Source organism: Erythrolamprus reginae, chromosome 3 (genome assembly GCF_031021105.1).
Source record: "Erythrolamprus reginae isolate rEryReg1 chromosome 3, rEryReg1.hap1, whole genome shotgun sequence".
Lineage (NCBI taxonomy): Eukaryota > Metazoa > Chordata > Lepidosauria > Squamata > Dipsadidae > Erythrolamprus > Erythrolamprus reginae.
In genome coordinates this window covers 122707247-122725000 of record NC_091952.1, presented here as the reverse complement: position 1 = coordinate 122725000, position 17754 = coordinate 122707247, and the positions used below count along the sequence as shown (strand labels likewise).

General features: G+C 37.7%; 1 protein-coding gene across 4 annotated transcripts in view; it reads left to right on the top strand.

The window, feature by feature from the left end:
* Positions 1-17754, top strand: part of DPYD (dihydropyrimidine dehydrogenase) — a 735717-nt gene that overhangs the window by 367134 nt on the left and 350829 nt on the right. For all 4 annotated transcript variants that reach the window (XM_070746537.1, XM_070746536.1, XM_070746535.1 and 1 more), the window contains one exon: positions 7756-7966. In XM_070746537.1, coding sequence (XP_070602638.1) covers positions 7756-7966 — 211 coding nt within the window. The remainder of the gene's footprint in view (positions 1-7755; positions 7967-17754) is intronic.

The window sequence follows — 17754 nt, the reverse complement described above, 5'->3', positions numbered from 1 at the left end:
AGAATTTTTTCTCATCTCTTTTATCCACTCAGCATTTTGTTTATATTCCTTCTCATTTTCCCAAAGCTCTTTCCAAAATGCAGTTGTTGTAGTTTTCTCAGGCTTTTCAACTACTATGTCTGTTGCTTGATTCATGCTCTGGTAGAACTGCCTTTGGTCTAATTGAAACAGTTGGTTTTGTTTGTAATGGATGATTCTGGCTCCATATCTTTTGATTTTTTTGGCTGTTGCTGTAATTTGTTCTTTCACAATTTCCAGAGCTTCAATTTTTCTGGTGTTCAGCCAGTACTTTCTGATCAGGTATTCTTTGATGTACTCATTCTTCAATTTTTTTCTCTTTCATACTCTTCAAGTTGCTTGCATCTGATCATAAACTTTTGATTTTCAACTCCAACTTGATCTTCCATTTGATTTTCTAATCGATTTTCTAAGAGGCTGCAAGGAGCCCAAGGTCTTCGTTACTATTACTGCTGTACTATAGGCAAGCTGGTTTATTTGTTCAATGGATGTTTTTTGGACAGTAATGAATACAGTATTCAGAGGCTTCATCAGTGGTGCAAGCGGTTTTCTGGGCACAGTTTTCAAAGTTGGAAACCATCTTATTATTGTCTCTGGTGCAGCATGAGCTGTGAGTTTATCCTTCAGTTCTTGTTGCCTTTTTATCAATCTTCCTGGTGTTTCAGCAAAGACATCAAGTTCTGGTTCCTCTTCATTTTCTTGGAAAAATTCCACATTTTCTTCTGGTTGAGTTTGTTCAATGACTCCTGATGTTACTGAAATGTCAGCTACTGTCTGTATAGTAGCCTGGTGTTCATTTGCTTTGCAACTTTTTCGAATTTCTTCAAGCTCAATTTCAATGTATACTTTGTGATTATGAATCTTCTTTGATCAGCCAGCCAAAGTTCAGTTATCTTTGAGTCAGGGTATACTTGTTTCCACAATACGTACATCCTTTTTTGGTAGCCACGCTTTTGAGGTTCTGATTTGTAGTAGCATTTCATTACTGCATAATTCTTTGACATGAGCCAGGGTGGCGCAGCAGGTAGAGTGCTGTACTGCAAGCCACTGAAGCTGACTGTAGATCTGTAGGCCAGCGGTTCAAATCTCATCACCGGCTCAAGGTTGACTCAGCCTTCCATCCTTCCGAGGTGGGTAAAATGAGGACCCGGATTGTGGGTCCAATATGCTGGCTCTGTTAAAAAGTGCTATTGCTAACATGTTGTAAGCCGCCCTGAGTCTAAGAAGAAGGGCGGTATTAAAAAATCAATCAATCAATCAATCAATCAATCAAATAAATAAAGAATGAATGAATGAATGAATGAAAGAATGAATGAAAGAATGAATGGTGTATTTCTGCTGCTTCTGTGATTGTTCCTTTGAGTTTTGATTCAGTGGCTCACTTTCAGGGTGAATGCCCAGAATCACCAACATCTGCCATGGGCCTTTATATCCTGGGTGATGACCGAGCCAGGATAGACTACATTTTTGTTTGTTTCTCCATAATGCTAATGGGTTAGGTTCTCTTAGTTCTATTCCTCAGCTAAGACCATTCTGACTTGGTTGGACCTTCCGGTAGTTACACTACAGTCAGCACAGCTCTCAGCATCATTGGAGCAGTTAAGCCCCCCACCATGACAATGTGGCACCCATCGGGGGTGGAATAATATTAATAATAATAATAACAACAACAACAACAAAACAACAGCAGCAACAACAATAATAATATAACAAATTATATTACTCAGACCAAATTACATATTGCACACAATCTGCACAATAACTCCACGGTTTTAGAAATAGAAAGAAACAAAGCAAAAAAGCTAAATAACAGTTGTTGCAAATAAAGGCCGTATCACATGGTGGAATGAGGGCTGGCCTACAAGCAAAGCACATCAGGGCTAGTTGCCTGTCCTATTCATTCTTTCACGCTGTTGTGTACAAATAAAAAGAAGAAAGAGAAATGGGAACAATCCAATCCTAAACCCCTGGAATAGTGATGGCTAACCTTTTTGTTGTTGTGTTCCAAAAGTGTGCATGCACGCCCATAATGCAATGCACATATAACCCTCCCATGCGTCCCATACACCCATGCAGGGGTGTGTGACCCCTGTGCTTCCCCCCCACATGCACACACAACCCTGTGCCTCCCTGTGCATGCAACCATGACTTTCGCTCATGCATGTGCGATTCCCCCCCTGCATGTGTCTCCCGCATGCACCCTGGCTCCTGCACATGCACAGCAGAGACCCAAAAATCAGCTGTCCAATGGGAGGCACGCACACATGTACAGTGGAGCTGAGCTGGAGCAAGGGCTCAGAGAGGGCTCAATCTGCCACCTCTGGCACGCATGCCATAGGTTCGCCATCACGGCTCTGGAATATATGTCACTTCATCTTTTCTCCATATAGCCCTTAGAAAACTAAATTCAGAAAGTGTTGGCCATGTTGATTCTTTCACAGACATGAACACAGTAAATTACACCATTTGTCATCATATACAACAACTTCATATCATACATCAAATCAAATTATATCTTGATGAATACATAGAAGAAACTACCCATTTGACACATGTGGATAGATATTTGATTGCACACATAAACACAGACCTTAATATTGAAATTGACCAGAGCTATTCAAGTCCTTCACCATACTTTTGTTATCTTTTTTTTTTGGGGGGGGGGGGTAATTTTTCTCCAACTTCTTCAATTCATTTAAAAATATTTTCATATTATAATAAAAACAGCATTGAGTTAGTACATTATTTATAATTAATCTCCCCCCAAAAGTTATTAGTTCCAAATTAATACTTTCGATGTCAATCCAACCCCCCAACCTTGACTTATAATTTTGTCATTTAGATATCTAATTTTCATCTAATTGAATTCAAGCTTAATTTATTTTAAACCTTATTAAAATAATATCCTTCTCCTTTAATACTTCAGATATGACATAATGCCTGCTCCTCTTTCTTATGTATTCTCCAAAACCTTTACCAAAAAAAAAGACTTTATCAACTACAAATAATAAAAATGAGAAATTACAGTTTAAAAAAGGAAAAGAAAAGAGCAAAGAAAAAAGGGGAAAAAAGAAAAAGCCAAATAAGCAAAAAGAAAATCAAACTCTATTATTATACCAGTATTATAACCATATAAAAAATAACCAAACCATTATTTTAAATCTTTGATTAATAATCATCTTAATATTATAATCACATTTCATTTCAAATCATAATAAATTATTATTCAAATATTTATCACTTCATTGTCATTGTTATCTTGTATTGATGACTACCCCGGTAAGGTTGTTCAGACTGTTTGATCAGTGTGAATTATCACAGATTTTGATTGGATCAGTACTACCAAAATTTAATGTGTGGACTGAAGCATATCTGTAATTCAGCTTCTTTGCTTTTTTCTTTCAAAAATTTCTTAGCTTTAGAAGCTCACTAAAAGGCATAAGAATGTACTTTTTCTTGGGAGGGAGGTTATGAATGAAGAAGGTGATGCTGATCAAACCTGAATCATCCATCGTGATAATTACAGTCCATTCCAGAGTCAATTCACCTTGCTACCTATCAGAATAGAAGCACTCTTTAAATATAGAGAAACCACACTGCAACTGATATGATGAAAGTGTCCAATACATCCAAGTTTAGTAAACCCTGTAAGTCAGGGCTTATGAAATGAATAAAGCTGTGGTTTTAGACAATCCAGGCAGTTCTCAACCTATGACTACAATTGAGGTCAAAATTTCTGTTGCTAAGTTATTAAGTGAATTTTGCCCAATTTTAGGACCATTTTAGCCACAGTTGGTAAGTAAATCACTGCAGTTGTTAAGTAACAGGTTTGTTAAGTGAATCTGGCCTCCCCATTGTCTTTGACAAAAGTGATGAAAGGTTATCACATGATCCCGAGACACTACAACAATCATAAATATATGCCATTTGCCAGGAATCTCAATTTTGATCACATGATCATGGGAATATTGCCATATCATATGTGTGAAAAATGATCATAAGTCACTTTTTCAGTGTCAACTTTGAACAGTCAGTAAATGAACTGTTGTAAGTCAAGGACCATGTCTATATATACTATTTATTTTTATTTGTCAAATTATATCCTACATTCCCTCCAGGAGTTCAAAGTAGTGTATATCACATTCTCTTCTCTGATTTCACCTGAATATGGGGAGACATATAGGACTGAAGAATAATTCAAAGGCACTGACCCATTACACAATAACAGGTACCAACTAGATCAGGGGTAGGCAAAGTTGGCTCTTGTATGACATGTGGACTTCAACTTCCAGAATTCCTGAGCTAGCATGATTGGCTCAGGAATTGTGGGAGTTGAAGTCCACAAGTCATAGAAGAGCCAACTTTGCCTACCTCTGAACTAAATCAACCAGAAATTGTAGATTTCTGTGTGCGAGATAAAATATTCCTTATAAAATATTGAATTTAGGAATAAAATGCAAATACAGTGATCCCTCGGTTAGCGCGGGGGTTACGTTCCAAGACCTCCCGCGCTAACCGATTTCCGCGTTATACTGGATGCGGAAGTAAAAACACCATCTGCCCATGCGCGCCCTTTGTTCCATGGCCGCACATGCGCAGAAGGTGAAGCGACGCAAGTTCGGAGGCTGGCAATGCAATGGTGATTTTTCCGGGCTCCTCGCCGCTACCCACAGGGCAGCGCTGGCGGCAATGGCAATGGCAACCCTCCCTCCTTCCCTCCTTCCCTTCTCTCCCTCCCTCCCTCCTTCCCTCCTTCCTTCCTCTCACCGGCTTTCTTGGGGCAGCGCTGGCGGCAATGGCAATGGCAACCCTCCCTCCTTCCCTTCTCTCCCTCCCTCCTTCCTTCCCTCCTTCTCTTCTCTCCCTCAGTATGACGTCATCGGGCGGGAAAAACCGTGGTGTAGGAAAAAAAACGCGGACTTATTTTTTAATTAATATTTTTTGAAAAACCGCGTTGCAGCGTTTCGCGCTAATCGAGAACGCGCAAATCGAGGGATCACTGTATTTGAAACTATAACTTAATTTGGAATTAAATATGCAATTCCTGTAAATATCTATATATACTGAGTTACTGATTGGCAGTTTATAATCATTTGTCTTATCATGAAAGCTTTTTAGTTTCAGTTTTAATTATTGCAATGTGATTGAGTGTCTTTGCTGTAATTTATATGCTACATACCATGAAGTACTGCATAATTTACATTAATGAGACACTGAATATGCCCCAGCTAGAAAATATATGGGGAAATAGCCCACTCCCTTCAGTAATAGATACACAAGGGAGAGAGAGAGGTAACTTAAAGAAAGAAATAAGATTTCAAGATACACAGTTCATATTATGAAGTGTTTGTCATAGTGTTAAAATTTAGGGAAAGATTATTTGGAGCAAGTATAATAAATACATTAATTAATTCAGTACCACTCTAATTATATCCCACTGGTCTTCGTCTGTATAACTTTCCTATCACAGGAGAATAAATATTGTTTGGAAATGATAAACTTTCCCCCTAAAATATTAACTAACTTTAGTTCGCCTCCCCTCCAAATAAATTGTCAGCAAAATCAAATAATTCTGAAAATGAAATATGACTGAACACAACTTTTGTGCATGTCATGGACAAAACCATTAGAGAACGACACCTTTAACCACGGATATCCTAATTGCTATTGTGATTATATATCACCCTTTCTATTAGCACAGTTATAATTTCCACATCAAAACTGAAAAAAATACATACTGAGCCACAATATATTTTTTTCTATGAATAGATTTTAAGTTCCATATCCAATTTGTCATCATCATGGTTTTTGTTTTTTGGTTACGTGCCCATTTTTCTCCCCTGAAAACTTTTCTATGCTGTGTTAACACTGAAATAATTAGCAACTTGTATGTTTGCAACAAAATGCTTTCCTGGTTGCCAGGCCTTTCACAGCACGCCAGATGAGAAAACATTATGGAAGAAAAATAATTGGTTGCTTAGAGAGATGGAGGAAAGAGGGTGGGGACTGACTTTGTTTCTTTATCTTATCTGTGTTGCTTGGCAGGGATCGACATCCTTCCTAATCCCTTTTCTTCTTCATTAATATGGAGAGCAGAGATCTGGCCAGGCAATTGCTGGAAGTAACTGGTAGGAAAAATGTGACCAGCCTTTTAGTTTGTCCCTATTCAATGTTTATAATCCCAACTGGCCAAAATAACATTACTGCCTTAAGCAGAGATGAAGATTATCTTCCCTCCATACATTACATGATGAAATCATATCTGAAGCCCTGCGTTTCTAAAATTATCCTGAATTGGGTAAAAGTGGTTTTTCTTTGGATAGTGATATATAAACTCATTGCCCAACCGCAACAGGGACATTTAAATTAACTCAAAGTGTTTTACCTATGTTAGGTAAAAAGGACTTCCTGATAAGCGGTTTTGGCTAAGGAAGGAAAAAGTACTGGTTTGGTCTATCTTATTTATTAGCTACATTTATATAAGCCACCCATCTAATTTTTTTTAATGTTTTTGGGGTGGGGTTTTTTTTTTAGATTTTTATTTAGTTAATTGGATTTAAGATAGTGTGTATTGTATATTTTATATGTTGTGAGCTGCCCTGAGTCCCCAGAGAGGAGCGGCATAGAAATCCAATAAATAAATAATAATAAAATAAATAAATAACTACCATGCCTTTGGGCAGCTTACAAATACAAAAACACTCAGAAAAATTGAATCGCAAAAATCATTCAAACAATATAACTACTGTATTAAAAAAGCATAAATCCGTAATCTGCGGGACAGCACCGTTCCTTTTTTACAAGCCTGTAATCCCTTAATTTCGGGTAGAATCAGGGTGACTGGATGTAACCGAATGCTCACTGGTCGGATGCCCTTCCTAAATGCCCACTTAATGGATGTCAAACTCATGACATCATGTTGTCATTACATGACATATCACAATGGGTTTTTCTTTCTTTCACAGAGCTGGGATGGGCATCGCCTGCATCTGATGCATTTGATAACCCTGAACTTGGAGTTCAAAACAGATATTTTTTTTAAGCCCCCTAAGAAAGAAACATCTTCCTCTACCTAGGATTGAACTCTCAACTTTTTGAGTCAGAGACGAGGGTCTTTATCACTAGGCCAGCATGCCACTCATTTGTCATAGAGGATGCAGCCTTATTCATTCAAAAATGTGAATATATTAATTCAAAATAGTTTTAAAGAATAAAAATCAGCCAAAGTAGAAGCTACCTTTCAAATACAAAGAGAAAATGAATAATCAAGATATTTCTGTCCCTTTGTTTAAAAAAATAAATATTAAAGGCTTTACAATTATTCATTAAAATCATTTGAAGATTTGGACACCTTAGCCAGTAGCTCATAATTAAATTTATCTACACATATTTTATTTTTCTAGCATTGATTGAATAGTTTTCATTTAATTCATTCTTTTTTAGTAATGAAGAGTAACATAATCATTTTTTTCATATAATCGAACTAATTTTTGCTTGTAGTTTAAAACATAAAAGTCTTTTAACAGATATTGATAACTTTTTTAAAAAACCACCATTCCTCCTGAAAACTGGTCGGCACATATTATTTGAGCCAGTTTTCATATTAATCAAAATATAACATTATTAATGTAGTGTTGAATTTTTAGAAAAAATTGCAAGGAAAATTTAAAAAGTTACAATTATGTATTAAATATTTTTCTATAAATTATACATGATTTTATTATTATTATTTTCCAGATGGAGCTTGCAAAGGAAGAAAAGTGTGAATTCCTACCTTTTCTTTCTCCTCGGAAGGTTATCGTAAAAGGAGGAAAAATTGTTGCTATGGAATTTCTCCGGACTGAGCAAGATGAGGATGGAAATTGGAATGAAGATAAGGAGCAAACTATCCGTCTGAGAGCAGATATAGTGATTAGTGCCTTCGGTTCAACCTTAAATGATCCTAAAGGTATTTTTCATTTACAAATGTTATGAATCAACCAATCAAGTATGTAACATTCCAGAGGGAAAGTTAAGTTTACAAGTAGTCCTCAACTTATGATTAGTATCTTAGTGACCATTTGGACTTATGATAGATCTCCTTATGGAGCTGCTTATGAACCATTTTTTTAAAAAATATCTTTATTAATTTACACTAAAAAGACAAACAGGACAGACATACATTTAACATATATTTGGGGCTACAATTGCCCCACTTATTGTAGAAGTCTTTCTAATACAGAAAATGAATATACGCACGAATCCCAGCGACCGATTAGGTCCCACAGAGTGGGCCTTCTCCAGGTCCCGTCAACTAAACAATGTCGGTTGGCGGGCCCCAGGGGAAGAGCCTTCTCTGTGGCGGCCCCGACTCTCTGGAACCAACTCCCCCCGGAGATTAGAACTGCCCCTACTCTCCCTGCCTTCCGTAAAGTTCTTAAAACCCGCCTTTGCCGTCAGGCATGGGGGAACTGAAACATCTCCCCCGGGCATGTACAATTTATGTTTGGTATGTTTGTGTGTGTGCTTGTTAGTATATTAGGGTTCTTTTTAAAAACTTTTTTAAATATTTAAATTTATTTGAATCTATTTGGATTTGTACGATTTGTTTATGCTTTGTTGTGAGCTGCCCCGAGTTCGCGGAGAGGGGCGGCATACAAATCTAAATAATAAATAAATAAATAAATACTAATAATTTGCAAAATCAACATAGTAATTTGAATGAAAAGAAGAATTTTTGTTTTTATGTAATTTAGCCATTAATAACTGTAATTATAGAGAAATGAACTATTTTAGTACATTTACATGCTTATGAACCATTTTTAAAGTTGCAACTGCTGTGTCCTCCCGCGATCACCTGATTACAATTTGGGCACTTGGCAACAAGCTCACTTAATGACCAATTGTACCATCCCACATGAGCACAATTTGCTATGCTTTTTTGCTGGTTTTCAGCTTTATTTTCATCCAAAAAGAAAAAAAGAAATCTTCATAAAGGAAAGTAGATTCACTTAACAACTGTGATGTTTGCTTAATGACTGTAATAAAAATCCAGGAGACCAGGAATAACAAAAGAGAAAAAAAACATTATTTCAAAAAAAGTCAAAAGAAAAATCAATATGCATATTGAGACCAAAGAGAGCACAGAGAACAGTCTATGTGTCTCTAGGGCAGTGCCTCTCAAATAGTGGGACAGGCCCCCTGAGAGGGGCATGAAGCGATGCCAGGGGGGATGCGTGATCCCAGGGAACGTGGGGTTTTTTGTTGCAGGAAGTATGTGTTTTTGCATCGAACAATAGCACACAGAGCAGGAGATATGAAATGCAGATAACAAACCCTTAAGAGACACCATGGAAAAGTATTTAACAGGAATGGAAAAAAAAGGAGGAGAGAAGCAGAGATAATGAGACAAATGTAAGTCTCCCGAAAGCTAAGAAAAGGAAATAGAATGAAATGTATGTAGTACTTGGCTTTACTGTGACTACAGTGGGAGAGAAGAAAGACCAGTATGTTTACTGTGTCTAAAAATGTTGGCAGCAGACAACATGAAGCCAAATACATTAAGGCGTCACTTAAACACATTACACCCCAATCGCGCTTGAGTTTTTTCAGCAAAAACATGCCGAACATTGCACACAATTGTCCCAGTAGAGACTTTTGGGGGAGGGGGGGGATTGGGATAATTGGAGACATGTTCTCTGTCGACAAAGAGGACAATAAACCCGAATCCACCCTACAAGTGGAAATACTTTAGGAGACTTATATAGTATACTCATCTGTAATCATTTTTCATGTGCTCTTTCAGAATAAATAAACATTAAATCATATGGATTTTTCATTTGGTTTATTTTACTTTTATGAAGAAATGAAGGCACAGATCTAATGCTGAAAATGATGGATCTTTAGAATGATGTCATGTGGCTCTTTTCCCCTTTCCTTTCTGCTCTTTTTACATTTTGCTTCCAGATGTTCCAACTTTTCTATTTATTTATTCATTCATTCATTCATTCATTCATTCATTCATTCATTCATTCATTCATTCATTCAGTTAGTTAGTTAGTTAGTTAGTTAGTTAGTTAGTTATTAGATTTGTATGCCGCCCCTCTCCGAAGACTCGGGGCGGCTCACAACAGCATTAAAAAAAATATAGCAGTGGAAAAAATCTAATATTAAAAACATATAAAACCCTATCATTTTTTTTAAAAGATTTATTTATTTGGGGCTGATGCCTGAAAAGAAAAGACACAAGCATCCGTACCTTAATAGAAGTTTTGACCACTGAAGTTTAATTAGGTCTTATAAAAACATATTTGAAAAGCTTGACTACTCCTTAGAAAGTTCACCATATTACTTTGCTAGAATCTAGGCTCTCACCCAGCAGTAATGCAATATCAATCAGTTTAGTAGTCTTCCTCTGTTTATCCTCTTTTATTGTAGCCTTGGGGTGAAAACAGCAACTAATGCTGAATCCAGCAGTATGATTAAATCTCAGCTTTCATTAAAAAAAACTTTGTTGCAGAGGATCAAATTGATGTTGTGGCTTACCATAATCAATAGTTTTATGTTTTTTGTTTTTTTACTGGAACCTAGAAAGGAGAAGTCATTTTACAGTGTTGGGAGGGGGAATGTAGACATTTGGGTCTGAGATATATTATGACCTTATGGAGGACCACTATGCACAACCCACCAGAAAATACTGTTCTCTGCCATATACCAGTTTTCTAGCATATAATTGGTACCATGTTATTTGACATTCTAATGTACTTTGTTGTGGCAATACAAGATGCACTTTTCACGGTTGAAACATTCAGATATAGCATTTCTAATGGTAATACCAAGGTTGCAGAAAGCAAAGTTGAAATATCAGGCTAATACCGGATAACATAATTGAAAGGAGATTCAGTGGTACCTCTACTTAAGAACTTCATTTGTTCCGTGACCAGGTTGTTAAGTAGAAAAGTTTGTAAGTGTTGTGGTTAGCCCTGGCCCAGCTCCTGCCCCAAGGACTGTGGATGTGGGAGAGACATCCACATGCTGCAGGCCTGTTTTGCCCCCGGTAGAATCTGCTGATAAAGGCTCCTCTGACCAAGAAGACATGAGTGACAGGGAGGAGGAGTGTGTGGCAGACAGCTCAGAAGGAGATCAATTATCTAGCTCCTCCTTGGATTCAGAACAAGAGTTAATGATACAGCCACGCATGCAGAGAGCGATGCATAGGAAACAACAACTGAGAGATTATTATCAAAGAAAATGAGGCCACCTGTAGTTGGGTGGGGCTGTGGTGATTAGTGAGGCTGCTATCAATAGCAGCCTGTGGGTTTGGCCATTGTGGAGGATTATCTGATCGTTGTTTCGTGACTGCTTTACTGACTTTGACCTTTTGTGTGCTGCTTTTTCCCCGCTTTGAAACTGAACCAGAGCAAATGTGTTTCACTTTGTGAAAGAAGGACTGTGAATTGCCTCACAGCTGTAAGCTAAGTATCACAGAACTGATAAGGGACTTGTACAAATTACCAGTTTGTTTGGAGACGAGTGCTCTTTGCTATACCAAAAGAGGGCTTAGGTTAAGTGAATTTTCATTATAAAGAACATTGTTTTGAATTTTCAAACGTGTGTGTGTCTGAAATTTGTACCTGTGAATTTTTGGGAGGAGTCTACTAGAGAGCCCGACAGAACAGTATGTAGAAGCAATTTTCCCATAGGAATCAATGTGAAAGCAAATAATGCGTGCAAACCTATTAGGAAAGAAATAAAAGCTCGGAATTTGGGTGGGAGGAAGAGGAGGAAGAAGAAGAGGAGGACAGTTGCTTCCGAAAGAAGAAGGGGGAGGTGAGGGGAATAAAAAAAATCCAAAACTTTAACGCTTAAAAAAAAGAGGGACTGTGAGGAGGCAAGGGGGAGCACGCACCTCCTATACACCGAGGGCTGCCTCCCATACAGAGGGAGAAACCCAGGGGGAATGGAAGGAAACTGGCTGGGCTTTCGTGCCACTGTCAAATTTCCTGGGAAATTTTTCCAGGCTCAGGTTCTTAAGTAGAAAGTAGTTCTTAAGAAGAGGCAAAAAAATCTTGAACATCTGGTTCTTATCTAGAAAAGTTCTTAAGTAGAGGCGTTCTTAAATAGAGGTACCACTGTATATTGCTGTATAAAATGACCTATATAAAATGACCACAGATATTATGTGGAGATAGAACACCCCAACATATTGATCTAGAATAAAATAGAATTCTTTATTGGCCAAGTGTGATTTGACACAAAAGGGATTTGTCTTTGGTGCATATGCTCTCAGTGTACATAAAAGAAAATAAACATTTGCCACGAGGTATAACACTGAATGATTGTCATAGGGGTCAAATAAGCAATCATGAAATAATCAATATTAATAAAAATCTTAAGGATATAAACAACAAGTTACAGTCATACAGTCATAAGTGGGAGGAGGTGGATGATAGGAATGATGAGAAAAAACTAATGGTAATAGTAGTGCAGACTTAATAAATAGTTTGACAGGGTTGAGGGAATTATTTGTTTAGCAGAGTGATGGTGTTTGGGGAAAAATGTTCTTGTGTCTAGTTATCTTGGTGTGCAGTGCTCTGTAGTGATGTTTTGAGGGTAGGAGTTGAAAGTTTATGCCAGTAAATATTTTCACAGCCCTCTTTTTGACCCGTGCAGTATACAGGTCTTCAATGGAAGGCAGATTGGTAGCAATTGTTTTTTCTGCAATTCTGATTATCCTCTGAAGTCTGTCTTGTTGCAGAACCAAACCAGACAGTTATAGAGGAGCAGATGGAAGACTCAATGATTCCTCTGTAGAACTGGATGAGCAGCTCCTTGGGCTGTTTGAGCTTCCTGAGTTGGGGTAGAAAGAACATTCTTTCTTGTGCTTTTTTGATGACATTTTTGATGCCTCTCTCTGTTTCTGTTTCTCACTCTCTTTCCCTCCCCTCTCTCTTTCCCTTCCTCCCTCACTCTCTTTCCATTCCCCTTTCTATTTTCCTCCCTCCCTCTTTCTCTGTCCCCTCTTTCTCTCTCTTTCCTACCTCTCTCTTTCTGACTCCATTTCTCTCTTTCCCTCTTTCTATCTCTCTTTCTCCCTCTCTGTCTCTCTGTTTTTCTCTGCTTGTCTCTCTCTTTTCCTTCCTCTTTCTCTCTTTTCCTCCCCCTTTCTTTCCTTCCTTCCTCTCTCTTTCTCTCCCCCCACTCTCTGCTTCTGTTTCTCTCTCTATTTTCTTCTCTCTCTTTCCATCCCTCTCTCTCTTCTCTTCCCTTCCCGTCCTCTCCCCCACCCCCCAGGCAGGGAAGAAACCATTGAACTGGGTGGTGAAAATCTGATGCTCGTAAGCCAATGAGCCCAGGAGCAGCATGCCAAAGCTCAGCTGACCAGCAGGGAGGTGGGGCATCCCAACACAGGTAGCTCTGTAGAAAAAGCAATTGACATCTAGGAGTCCAAAACAAGCTGAGACAATGCAGGATCACATTTTGGCTCCACATCCTGATGGGCTTCAAGCGGAAGGGAACCAGTCTCCCCCTTTGTGAAGTGCGCGAGTGGAAAAGTTCACTCACTCAATTCCAACTTTACAAAATCTTTTTCTTTCCTGAGAATTTGGAATCGAGTTATTTATTTATTTTTAGACAGAGAATACTAGCATCATACATAAACATATAAATAATTACTGCTTCCATGATTTGGATTTTTTCTGTTTCTTTGTTTAAATTCATATAATTGTTATATATTTATATAAAATGTGTAATTGATTAATTTAATTTAATTGAGCATCAAGTGACCTAATGACGAAGATGCTCAACTCCCATTCAGAAGGTTGAGAGTTCAATCCTAGGTAGGATTGAACATCCTAGGCAGATGTTTCTCTCCTAGGGCACAAGGAAAAAACTTCTGCAAACTCCACATAGGCATCAGGAATGGCATCCGTCCAATAAATGCTCAGCTTCAGCCAATAGTCCCAACTCTACTCAGAATTAAGGGACTACAGGATTGTAAAAAGAAAAAAAAAGTAATATATTTAATATTAGGTATATTTAGAATTTCAATTCAAGCCAAAGTTATCCTAAATGTTACATGCTTCTTTGCTTTTCTTCATTTAAAATAGGAATCCGGATGATACAGAAAACATTATTATATGTAATATCTTTTATGATAAACTCCCATTATAAATGACATAATGTGCATAATTATCACCGATGTTACTTTTGAAGGATGATGGAACCGAAAGGAGTTACTTAAATGACTGTTTTTAAAATCTGCATCACATTGGTGAGAATTATACTAGACAGTTGCTTTGAAGCACAGTGTGATCGTTCTGTAATTATTTTTCCTGTTCCAAATAGCGGTAGAAGAATGGGTTTTTCTCCCTTGTGAATAGCTATGTTCAGAGTTCTGGCTTATCATTATTTGCCAGGTTTTACTAGGAGTTGATACCATATATGCTCCTGCTAAGAAACCATTGATAAATCTTAGGTTTGTACCAGACGTGAGGCAGAGTAATATATTTTATTTTCACTTTACTTATGATAAAGAACCAAATAGAGAAAAATCTATCTTCTACATTGTATTTGGGATACCGAAGTGTTTAGTCTCTTCTAAGGGGCCTCACCATCCCTAAATAAGGAAGGCAATATAAATAATCTGGACTTTATTTAGATAAGAAGGACCCTCATGACTGCAATATCATTAGAGTAGAGAAACAATATGTTATTCTGCTAATTAAGCTATCATAAAGCAATTAAGCTATCATAAAGGTCAACCCCAGTTGAGCATTACAGTCCTATAGCTGATAATGTAAGAATAAAATAAAGGGTGAATGTTTTCAGGATAAATGGAAGCCTTTTTTGTAGGAAGAATGATAAATGTAGTATAGTTCCATCAATATGAATATTGCTGAGAGTGGGTTTAGGTTTTTGTTCCCAGTGGCAGAACAATATAATAGAAAAAAAAAATCCAGCTAACATTTGTCTTTTTGCAAGAAATATATATATACATACATACATATTTGTTTTTGCAGATTTTCATGGGCTTAGGCATGTAGGTCTTGGCATATTCAGGCCTTTTCCCGTGTAAGGTTGATAGACTCCTGGTGACGTTTTGATGAGGTCCCACTCGACATCTTCAAGCTGTTGTCTTCAGCTTTGTGTGCTGATAGTTGGCTTGGGCACAAAGCCGACGACAACAGCCTGAAGAGGAACCATGTCGAAAAGTCGCCAGGAGTTTATCAACCTTACATGGGAAAAACTCCAAATGTGCCAAGACCTACATATATACATATAGATATACTTGTTTGTTTGTTTGTTTGTTTATTTATTTATTTATTGGACTTATATGCCGCCCCTCACCGTGGACTCGGGGCGGCTTACAACATTTCAATAAAAAATACAATATATAAAGCACATCTAAATCCAATTAACATAAATCATTAATTTAAAATATTATAAAAACTTAAACATTTAAAAAATCAAATACATACTACAAGATCCTACGCATTCACTGGCCAGAGGCTAGGGTCTATTGACTCCAAGCCTGGCGACATAAATACGTTTTCAAGTTCTTATGAAAGGCAAGGAGGGTGGGGGCAGTGCGAATCTCTGGGGGGAGTTGATATATGCATATACATATATATATGCATGCATACACACACACACACACACACACATATGCACATACATGCAAAGTATATGTATAAACCAAAACAGATGTTAAGGTTCATCTTACAGTCAGAATTGCATTCCTTTCAGGAAAAAAGCCTTTACTTTAGGGGAAATATTAAAAAGAAAACCTATGTAGGTCAATCACAGTTATATGCTTAGGAATAGGGGGAGTTATATTGAGTCCTGGAAGTTACCTTGACATAAATGAACAGATGGTGAGCAATCCATGCCTCTCTAATGAACAGGTGATGAGCTAGCCTGCTCTCAACCGTAAGCTTTTTTGTCTGGCCTCTAGAGATCCTAAACACTAGTTCCTGTTCACCAAATGCTAAGTAATCATAAGTACCACTCATTTCTGAATAATTACCTTTGAATTGATTCCTTGTAATTAAACATTGCTTTCTACCTCTTTCTCTTCCTCTTCTTCTTTGCCAGGGAGTTGCAGTGGTTAGAGTGCAGCACTGCAGGCTATTTCAGCTAACTGCTAGCTGTAGGTCATCAGTTCAAATATCACCACTGGCTCAAAGTTAACTCAGCCTTCCATTCTTCCAAGATGGGTAAAATATGGACCCAGATAGTTGGGAGCAATATGTTGATTCTGTAAACTGCTTAGAGGGAGCTGTAAAAGCACTATGAAGCAGTACACAGTGTTCCCTCGATTTTCGCGGGTTGAAACTTCGCGGAGAGTCTATACCATGGTTTTTCAAAAATATTAATTTAAAAATACTTTGCGGGGTTTTTCCCTATACCACGGTTTTTCCCACCCGATGACGTCATATGTCATCGCCAAACTTTCGTCTGCCTTTAATAAATATTTTTTTAATAAACTTTAATAAATAAACATGGTGAGTAATAAACTGAATGGTTGCTAAGGGAATGGAAAATTGCAATTTAGGAGTTTAAAATGTTAAGGGATGGCTTGTGATACTGTTCATAGCCAAAAATAGTGTATTTACTTCCGCATCTCTACTTCGCAGAAATTCAACTTTCGCGGGTGGTCTCGGAACGCATCCCCAGCGAAAAGCGAGGGAACACTGTATAACTCTAAATGTTATTGCTCCTCCTCCTCCTCCTCTTCTTCCTCCTCCTCCTCTTCTTCTTCTTCTTCTTACTCCTCTTCTTCTTTTATTTCTTCCTCCTCCTCCTCCTCCTCCTCTTCTTCTCCTTCCTCCCCATCCTCCTCCCTTTATAAATCTGAAGTTGTTTTCATCAACATCAAAATACAGACAGTTTATTAAAACGATATAAAGATGAAATGTTCAATTAAAAATTTGAAAGAAAGAGGGAAAATACTAACAAAACAAACCAATTCATACACGGTTTACATATATTACAGTCATAATGGTTTTTGCAGCACCCTGCATCATAGTCCCACGATGCCAAGGTACTCTCAGAAACCATTGCCTAGACAGAAACATTGTAGAGTGGTACCTCTACCTACAAATGCCTCTACTTACGAACTTTTCTAGATAAGAACTGTGTGTTCAAGATTTTTTTGCCTCTTCTCAAGAACCATTTTTCACTTACAAACCCGAGCCTCCGAAACTGTGACTGGAAAAGGCAGGGAGAAGCCTCTGTGCGGCCTCTCTAGGAATCTCCTGGGAGGAAACAGGGCCTCCACCCTCCCTGTGGTTTCCCCAGTCGCATGCATTATTTGCTTTTACATTGATTCCTATTGGAAAAATTGCTTCTTCTTACAAACTTTTCTACTTAAGAACCTGATCACGGAACAAATTAAGTTCATAAGTAGAGGTACCACCGTACTCTCTTAGACTGTCTCCACTAGCAGCAGCACAACTGATCTCATAGAAATACTTCTGGAAGATACTGTGAAGGATGATACCTGAAGCTTGTGAGTCAAACAAACAAACAAACAGCAACAACAACAACAACAACAAAACACAACCCATTGCTTCTGTCTATCTTCCAGAGAAGATCTTATGTGAGGACTATCAGGCTGAAAACAAGATTTGGGATATAATCAATGGGTTTGAGGGATGCGTGAGTTTCAGTTTCTTGGTTGAACTGTTGTAATCCATGATAGTAATGAAGTCATTCTAGCAATGTAATTTCAGAGCTACATATAAGTACTCAGAT